General features: G+C 40.8%; 1 protein-coding gene across 2 annotated transcripts in view; it reads left to right on the forward strand.

The window, feature by feature from the left end:
- Nucleotides 1–9,106, forward strand: part of ppp3ca (protein phosphatase 3, catalytic subunit, alpha isozyme) — a 47,196-nt gene extending 38,090 nt beyond the window's left edge. Inside the window, exons 9-14 of one of the 2 annotated variants that reach the window (XM_037688012.1) lie at nucleotides 1,026–1,151; nucleotides 1,237–1,314; nucleotides 2,496–2,580; nucleotides 2,699–2,796; nucleotides 4,236–4,286; nucleotides 7,676–9,106. In XM_037688012.1, coding sequence (XP_037543940.1) covers nucleotides 1,026–1,151; nucleotides 1,237–1,314; nucleotides 2,496–2,580; nucleotides 2,699–2,796; nucleotides 4,236–4,286; nucleotides 7,676–7,854 — 617 coding nt within the window. In that variant the 3' untranslated portion in view covers nucleotides 7,855–9,106. The remainder of the gene's footprint in view (nucleotides 1–1,025; nucleotides 1,152–1,236; nucleotides 1,315–2,495; nucleotides 2,581–2,698; nucleotides 2,797–4,235; nucleotides 4,287–7,675) is intronic. The other variant, XM_037688013.1, reaches the window with a different exon arrangement.
- The last annotated feature ends 1,087 nt before the right edge of the window (nucleotides 9,107–10,193 follow it).

Below are 10,193 nucleotides of genomic sequence, written 5' to 3' on the forward strand. Positions count from 1 at the left end.
TGGGTCTTCAGGGTACAGATCCCCCGCGATAAACGAGGGACTACTGTATATAAATGTTTCTGTTCAGTGCCCTGAGATGACTTCTGTTGTGACTTAGCGCTATATAAATAAACTGAAATGAATTGAATCAAAAATTGGGTTGCCACATCAAAATCCAAGGTGGCCACCGTCCTATATGAATGTACAGAACAGAGGAAGGTTTCTGAGGCAGTGCGGAGTGTTGGATCCTAACCGGTAAAGGGAGCAATTTTATCCATTACCAGGTTCAATGACAGATAGATATCCATCCATCCATCAGTCCATCCATTATCTTGACCTGCTCCCTCCTTTCTGGGTCACGGAGCTCACTGATATCAGTACCCAGCAGTCATTGTGTGAGAGGTGGGGGACACCCTGGACAGGTCTCCAGTCCATTACAGGGACACATAGAGAACGAGACAACTATTCACTCTCTCACTCACACCTATGGACAATAGAGTTACCATTGTTTTTGGTCTGTGGGAGGAAACCCACACATGCACAGAGAGAACATGCAAACTCCACCCAGAAAGCTTTATTTATAGGTATTTGGCACCTCACATATTTATCAAGTTATCATTCTCAGAACATGAATGGACTGATGGTACTTCCAGTTCCCCCTCTTCCACAACGTGGGACACTAAGATGTTTCATGTCAAAGAAGCAAACATGACTCTATAGCCCCCAAATAAAGCTATAAACTTTAGTTGAATCTAAACTTTTTCCAGTATTCTTCACTCTAGTTGAGTAATCCAGTGTTCTACAGTATAAAGGGATATTTGTGTAAATAAACTGTATTAAGGTGTGTAACGGCTACATTTAGTCTGAAGTAAGTGAAGCATTTTACTCCCCTTGGCTCCTTTGAATTGATAAAACCTCCTGGATAAGAATCTAAACATCTTCAGCTTCAGAATAGAAATCCAGTTGATTTGTCTTTCATCTTATTTTTTTGGACTGACCTGTATGACTGAGAGTCTTCACCAGTTCCTGTGCTTCCTCCCCACCAGCTGCTGTCCTGAAATATGAAAACAACGTGATGAACATCCGACAGTTCAACTGCTCACCCCATCCCTACTGGCTGCCCAACTTCATGGACGTCTTCACCTGGTCTTTGCCGTTCGTTGGGGAGAAAGGTACGGAGCCGTTCGACGAGTCCTCATACGTTCCGATCTGTTCTCAGCGACTACCTGCACAAATTCACACGTTTCCCTCACACAGTCACGGAGATGCTGGTGAACGTGCTGAGCATCTGCTCCGATGATGAGCTCATGAATGATGAAGATGAGATCTTCGATGGTGAGAAGTCCTCAAAGGCACATTTCATGATCCAGTTCTTGTGTTTATCATTGGTGCGTCACACACCGCAGCAACCTGAACTTCTTACCTTATTTTCTGCCATACACGTGGCACCGCAGTATAAGTCGCATCAGTCCAAATTTGTCTAATAAAGTGAAAAAAAAAAACATAAATAAGTCGCTTTGCCGTATACGTCACATCTATTATGCATCACCGCTGACAACCCAGAAATGTGGGCCGGTGTTGCGCCAAAAATTGATTGGCTGCCAAATGGCAATCGCGGGAGCGTGCACGGGAGGACTTTATCAAGAATTTAACAAGATTAACACTTAAAAACAATTAATTGTTTGCTCGACAGTATAGTGAAGGTGTGTCTCAGTTTAACGTTTCCTTAATAAAAGGGCTTTAACGGTAAAATCAGCTGCATTTCAAAAGTATTCGCTGCCTCGGTGCTCCGGGAGCACGCAGACAGGGAGGAAATCAGGAAGGAGGAACGCTGCACATTTCTTAGAAATTTAACAAGACAAACACCTAAAACAAATCAACATTATAGTAAAGGTGTGTCTCAGTTGAACTTTCACTTACTAAATGCACTTCAGTGGTCAAATTAACTGCATTTCGCCAGGGCGCCGCAGGAAAATGAAACTAGTTTGACAGTTGCTACAGGCGAGCTGGACGAAGGTGGCCGCTGTGGCAAGCTGACTGTGTCATTAATAGCCACTTTTAACTATTACATGACACAACAGCATGCCATACCACTCAAGTGCCATCTAGCAGCTGAAAATGGTAGTGTTCAATATTTTCAATGTCAGAATGAATGAAAACAGTCATATCTTAGCCAAAAATTGGTTTATAAATATGGTAAAAAATCCATAAATATGTTGCTTCAGTGTATATGTCGCAGGGCTTGTAAATTATGAAAAAACTTAGAACTTATAGGCTGGAAAATACGATATGTAGAAAACATGTGCTGGTAATTTTCTATATAATCACATTAATGTGATAGATTCTGTTGTTCCCTGAGTGCACAGTCTGCATATTATCGTATACAGTATGTTTTGTGTGCTCTTAAACACCAAAAATAGCTTCTGGAATTTTTACAACAGCTTAAAACTGTATTGTACCTGTTTGTTTTTTTTTGTTTGTCTGTTTTTTTTTAATGCTTGGATATTTCTTTGCAGCAAACGCAGCAGCAGCTCGCAAAGAAGTGATCAAAAACAAGATCCGTGCTATAGGGAAAATGGCCAAAATGTTCTCAGTTCTCAGGTGGGCTTTTATTTTCGTAAGTGTGTCAATGTGGGGTTCACCTTCTGAAACTGGGTGTTTTTCTCCGGTTTGATCGGGTTTCGTTATAATTTCCGGACTCGTTTTCCTCCTCCTGCAGAGAGGAGAGTGAAAATGTGTTGACGCTGAAGGGCCTGACGCCCACCGGCATGCTGCCAAGCGGGGTTCTCTCTGGAGGCAGACAGACGCTGCAGAGTGGTGAGTGCTGGCTCGCTCTGAGCCTGTTTGCTCTCTGTTTTGTCGTTTCTGTTCCTCATCAGCATTCCCAGTTCTACCTGTAGTCCTGTTTTTTTTTTTCCTTTTTCTCCTTATATGTTTACTTCTCCTCCAGACCTCAGATAAAAACCAGCCGACAAGTCGAGCTTTAGCCTCTTGGTGGTGCTCCGGTCGCATGATGGATGAAAGCATTTTGAAATGGAACCACCTCAGGAAGGTCGAACATGAGCTTTAGGATGATTTATACTTTAGAGGTGGCACACAAACTATTTTAGAATAAAATACCTGTACACTGCAAATATATGAGTACAAATAGCACAGCTAATGTAGAAAAATAACCGTTTGCCCTATAGACTATTTCACAATCATTTACAGGTTGATTTTTATGTATATTGGTTTTAAAATCTGTAGGTTAGTTAAAAACAAACAACATATGTGCTCTTACAAAGTGCTGCAGCACTTTTTGTAATTTTCTCACAGCTCCTGTCTTTATAACTTCTCCGCATTAAAAACTAAATCATCAAGAGGACAAATAGTGAATAGCAGACAAGAATTCAGGGTCGAACGTTTCTTGCAGGATTCACATCACCAGTCACCTTTCAAACCAAAGTGTTCAAATAAATAACTAAATCTGTTTGGAGCAAATCTTAAAGATAACATCAAGCAATTTTAGAGGTCTTGATCGATCTGCTGGTGCTCTAAGTATGTGTTTGGGATGATTCTCAACTACTACCACACCAAACATCAGCTCAGTATACGTGAATTAACTGAAAATTAGAATCTAAAACATTACTTCTTCAGATTTGTGAATCAAAATAGAGACAGAGGACAATATTACCACGGCCTGCTTACTGTCAACTTTTTGCCATATTTATTTGGTTATATCTGTATGAAAATTGAGTATCACTTTAAATTACAGATGCAAGGCCTTGGTTTTATAAAAATATGTCTATCTTATGTCAAAGAAGATTATAAAACATTTAAGCTTCTTTTCTGAGCATTTAGAGCATTTCTACTGATTTTATGAAGACTGTTAGATAATAAGAAACCTTCTTAAAATAATAGAAACAGTTCGATTGGACCCAGGTAGGATTAGTGTCTTCCACGTGCACAGATCTGATGTTTCTGTTCAGAGTCAAATAAATGTGTGTGCTCTCATCTCGTCTCTTCATCGGCTCACGTCTCTGTCCCTCTGTCTCTCTGGACCTGTCCTTGTTACTCAGAATATGAGTTTTCTAACCCCAGACTGACACTAATCTGATCAGTGTATCAGTGCATGGCGCTCCTTTGAGTTTGGCTTCAGTGACAATGAACACGTTCAGCTCATCTGGCCAAAAACATGAGTTGCCGTCTCCCTGGGGCTGCGTTGAACATTTGCATGGCTTTATCAGGAGTAACCTGCTCCCCTCCTCCCCCTTCAGCCACCATTGAAGCCATTGAAGCCATCGAGACGCATGATGAGGACAGAGAAGGTAAACTGGTGCTCCTTCTCCCACCTCTTTTATTGTATAACAGGGTGTCCTTCGAGGCTTTTGGACAGTTTATGCAGCTTACACAGCAGTAACTTCTCTCCAGTAGAGCGCTCTGTACTTGAATGGATGGCACTTTACTTTGTGGTAAAGCACATTTTAAAGAAAGTAAACCTAACTCTGCAAAATGTATTTTCTAAAGAGGTATTTTCTAATGAATTTATGTGTGCTGATAAAAAAAAGTGTACCTCACATCCTGCTGTATTTGGAGGGTGGAAACCCTCTCAGATATCATGTTCTTATAGTTGTTGAGTCAGAAACTCTCATGCTGTAGAACAGAGACGTTTATTGTAGCTCTTAACACCTACACTGCCTGCATCAAGGAAGCCCTGCACATCAAATAACTGGAGTGTAATTTTGGATTTGGTAATTACCAGCTGGTGAGAGAACCAGAGAAGAGAAGAAAAAATATATAAATATAGTGTTATAATGTCTTAAGAGACTTTCATTATAAATTAACACCCTGCAAAGTGAAGTGCTACTGTGAGATGCATGACTAAAACACATTGTTTGGGTTTGGCTTGTAAATGGCCTCCATCTGGCTCTGAAACACGTTGCATGCATGAGAAGAGGAAAAGTCCAGAGCATCAACATGAAATATGCAACCTAAATATCAAGTCACTAAACGAATGTTTACTCACAAACTAACAAAAAAGCTGCAAAAATAGTTTTTTTTTTTCCATGTGTTAAGTCTTAATTTAAGTAGAAATGTTACCCTAAATAAATGGTATGTTAAGTCAGTTTTATGGCTGTTTACTACAAAAATGATTTAAAAAATGCAAAATACAAAAAATAAAATAAAATAAAAAGCTCACAAATCACAATGGTACAGGATTATGGGGACAATTATTTTCTTTTCTAAACGTATTTTCTGCTCAAACTGAAAACCGGAGCAATAGGATGCGTCCGTTAAGATTTTTTTTATTTTAATTCTTAGAAAAGTTCATTTTCTGCTCAGGTGCACCTTCATATTTTGAACATTTTATTTGGATACACTCACTGAGAAAAAAAAAGGAGTTAAGCACCCAGAAGTAATTATTTGATTTAGATGTAATTTGATGCAGGTGCAAACCAGCATGTCTAACATGGGAACCAGAGAAACAAACAGTAAGTGTTAGCATCCAACGTATTCTTCTTTCAGCTGCTCCCTTCTTCAGGGGTTGCCACAGCAAACTAACTTGCACAAAGACTTGGCGATTGTTTTTACGCCGTTTGCCCATTCTGACGCAACCAGAGACCACCAAGAAACCTCAGCCCTCTCTGTGGCGCAGAGAGCTGCCAGCTAGGGCACCTGGGGGAGCAGATGGTGGTAAGTAGGGGCTTTGCTCAAGGGCCCAGAGTGGGGCAAATTATGGTGGAGACAGGTGTGGGTGTTGCACCTTTCCCATCCACATTTTTGACGTTGTCTGTCTGGAGAGTTGAACCGCTGACCTTCCAATCACAGGCTCACCTTTGCTAACCTCTGCACCACCACTCCCCCTAAGTGTCAGCATCCAACAGTCAGCCAAAAGCTGTGAGTAAAGGTCACCAAACAGAGGATGTCCCATAGACACACTAGACAGAATTACCAGTACTTCACAATGTTCAACAGGGGTTACATTGGGTTCACAGGAGGCCAAATGCTTGTATCGTACAACGGCTCAACATGTGGGATATACAGATGTCACAGTTGCCTGTTGTTAGAACCAATGGGTATGTGAAGGCATCCACATACATCCTGAAGATTAAAGTTGCATAAAACGGACCACCAGGGGAGGATTGTTGTGGCATGCACTGTTACATGAACCTTATCTGTACCTGCCATCCGAACACAGGTACTGGACTCTAATACTCTGAGTCATCCTGCATCATGTCTAGACAACTGCCATCAGCCCGAGTACGAGTTCACCATTCAGTGCCATTAATGCCAAAGCAGAGGCAGATGCATTTGGAGTGGGGCCATAACCAGGAGGCATGGGCTGATTACGAGTGGCGACATACCAAGTTCAGCAGTGAATCTTGGGTCTGCATTACATTGAAGGACCATTGTGTATGTGGTGGTGCTTAAGATGAGACTCAATCCTGTTGATGTTGTGAAGAGACACTGGACTCATTCACAAGACACCTCAGTCACGGAATGAGAGGTGTTCTGCCGCCTCAGTCCATAAGACACGCCAAGGTGGCGAGGAGGTCGAAACCCATCTCTGGTCCCTTCTGTGCTGCCAAGCAAGGCAGTAAAAAAGCCAGACTAGCTGACGTGAAAAATAAAATAAATTATGCCATGGCTCAGTAATGTGATGAACTGATGTGCTCGTGGGATTAAACAACACACACAAACTGATTTATTAATGAAGGGATATTGAAGATGACACACAGGAACTTTGTATTTAGTTTAAAAATAGTTAACCATTAAGAAGATTGTCAAAGTGAGTTAATTTATTAAGTTTAATAAATGACTCGCGGGAGATGTCGACACATTCAGCTCCACTTCAGCCCAGCTGAGTTCTGCTCCATACCTCTTTTGGTTCCACTCTGCCAGCTTCATTTCTGAATGCTCACATCTGAGCAGGAAGTGGCCAGCTGTGGTTTATGTCAGAGGGAGGATAAAGGCAGATTGGTCTGTGCTGCCAGTTCACAGAACTGTCTTATGAAAGCCTACTGGCATTACTCATTGCACCATGGTGTAGGGAGCCACTGGGTTGACTTCAGGTTACCTCTCACTGCAATTCAGGGGATGGTACAGCGCTGTTGTCAGTGACATCCTTTGTTTTTAAAGTTAGTACAACCTTTCAGGACAACACCCATCTTCACATGGCATGTGTCTATGAACTGGCTGTGTAATACTTTATGAATTCTGGTTCTGTATAATGTTGGATGACCATTGAACCTGGCTGGACATGGTCGTGCCATGTCCTCTGATTTTTTGCCAGTCAGACATGTGTGAGATCACCATTAAACACCAAATCTGACCCAGCGACAATCTGCCTGATCTCAAGGCCCACTTACAACAGCTGTGGGATGTTTTGCTGACTTCACAATTCTTTTCTACTCTGAATTTTTACTTATAGCCAAGCCCGAGGAGGTGCCACACCCTGCTGAGATAATACCAGCAGGGCACCCGTAGTGCCATTTCTGTCATTTGTTGGATCTGATATTATAATCATTGCAGTGCAATCATATGATATTCATTTATTTTTCACCACACCGTCTAGGTGCTTAACTTTTTTTGATCAGTGAGTGCTCATATCTTTGGAATTCTTACTAATTGTTGATACTAGTCAGAAGATAATATGAGTATCATGTTGCTCCAATGCACAAACCTGACTTTTGCAAATGTGTTTTCTCTCCTTCAGCTATCCGTGGGTTCTCCCCGCAGCACAAGATCACCAGCTTTGAGGAGGCAAAGGGCTTAGACCGCATCAATGAGCGCATGCCACCCCGCAAGGACGGGGTGAACCATGTGGGTCACTCCATGGGCAAGATGAATATGTCAGAGGCAAATGGCACAGAAGACAACAGCAACATCCAGTGATGTGCTGTCTGGGCCTCAGAACCGTGCCACCACTGCGCTGTGCAGCAAGACTTTGCTTGATCGGAAATTCAGGCCTCAGAACTTAGACATAAAACAGGGCCGCAGATAGAAGATGAAATCTGTGGCAAATCTAAAAACAGGTGAAACAGTCATTTATTTCATGACAAAGTGTCATCGCACTGTTGGGGGAGGGGGGACGTGGGGTTTGCAAGAACCCACAGGCTACAGCTTGACCGCAAAGAATGTGTGGCTGAGAGTTGCGTCTGACCGTAGGCCCTTTCTCAATTCAACTACGGACTGAATTGTTGGGGATTTTGTTGCTTTGAGTACTGACATGCTTGTGCTCCTTCATCACGAGGCCTGACTGAAGACATACTTGCAGTATCCATGCCACAAATACATCATCTTACTGTTTTATAAAGTATTTAATATGAATCACACAAATGCACTTCAAGAGGAAAACAAACTTCTTTATCTAAATGTTTTGCTAGTATTAGGTCACATCACTAAAATGGAAGGAAGCAACAAGTAAAGCGTGCACCTCTTCAACCCCACAGAGCACCATCTTACCAGTGGACTTAAATTTATTGATTTACCTTGTTGTAAGATGTTCCTGAAAGGGAAAGAGGACAGAGAGCTCATGTGTGCAAACAATGGACTAAACCACTGCTGTCTGAGAGCAAAATCCACCTTATTATTCTCCAGCACTGCTTCAATATGAGTCACCTCTCAGTGGGATGTAACCTGAAGGGGACGAGGCATTGAAGAGAGGGAATGAAAAGTACGACTGAAAAGCTCCGTTACCGAAAGAACCTCTGATTCAACGCCAAGATTAGACATTTACCCTCATTAGAAATTAATTTCAGTGGGTTTTAATTCTATCCAGAGCATCCGTAAAGTGATTTACCTCTCTTTCAAAGGTTTTCCGAGTTTACATCACAGCAGCATGGCCTTTAATACCGCTTCACCTCACATGGCAAAAAAAATCAGACAGCTCATTCTCTGGAAAATGCAAATTGTGAGGAAGGCTTTCTTTCTGCAGTAAAGTGATAGTTCCTGTTTTGAAGTGAGGTTCTTTGGAACAGTTATAAGCAGTTGTATTGTAGATAGTTCTCTGAACAGCCTCAGTTTGGGTAATTAGTTTCATTTTGGACAGATTGATGAGCCGAGCCCAAAATCAAGGTTCAAGGATCTTTATTGTCATTCGCATCACAAGTGGCACATGAGGTGGAATGAAATTGTGTACACAGGGTCCCAGTTACATCCAACAATAGCAAAAATATAAAGTGTAAAAAGAAACAGTAAATAAGGATCCAAAATATACACAACGATACATGCGAAATGGCACGCCAAAAGATCCAAGACATGCTCTAATCACCAATAGTGCAAAACAATACACCAAACAACAGCAGCACAAACAAAATGGGTTGATGCTGGTTTAAAACAACTCCACTTTCAAAAATTTTAAAGCCGTTTATGTCAAAAATAATTGATAATAGTTTGATTTTTTTGTTTTGTAATACATGATTGTTAACGTAGACTTGTATGTTTTTTTGCAAGCAACAACAGCTAGCTGTAGCATTTCTGGTGCAACCTTGTATGCGTCCTGCATGAATATTAAAGATTTTTGCCAGAATAACTATGAAATAAGAAACTGGCTGTAACATAAAGGTTTACAAATTAATGTTTGCATGAATCTCTGAAATGTTAAAAATTGGAGTCATTTTTAGATTACAGCAATGCACTTTGGTGTTGGCTTCACCTGGATTAGCCGTTAGCTTGTCAAGCGCATCAGAATTAAATTCAACTTTACTAAACTGAGGTCGTTCAAAGAGCTATCTGCAACAGATACGATAGTTATTGTTTATAAACTTTCCAAAGAATCCCACTTCAAATGATCAAAATTATTTAGGACAGAACTTTTGAATGTTGGGACCCGCCCTGCTAATGAGACACTACGGTACTTTTCTCAGCTCAGCTTACTGCAGAGACCCTAACAATGGGCTCACTGCATACTTCTGTTTTTGGTTGTGCTGGTAACGAAGAAGTTATGCCTACACAAGCAAATTATATCAGATGGAAAGGGAAGTTCTAGATATTTGTTCATTTATAATATTATTTACACATAAACAATTATCCAGTCAGTATGTCATTTGGAATTTGTGAGCCAGAGTCAAATGATTGATAACGGAGTCATATTTTAGTTTTGCATTGCTACTTAAAATCAAAATGTTATCAGAGATTGATTAGAAATGATCAGTAGTACTATATATATATTTATATATATATATGTATATAGATATATATATATATATATATATATGTATATATATATATAT

Source organism: Nematolebias whitei, chromosome 14 (genome assembly GCF_014905685.2).
Source record: "Nematolebias whitei isolate Nwh7 chromosome 14, NemWhi1, whole genome shotgun sequence".
Taxonomy (NCBI): domain Eukaryota; kingdom Metazoa; phylum Chordata; class Actinopteri; order Cyprinodontiformes; family Rivulidae; genus Nematolebias; species Nematolebias whitei.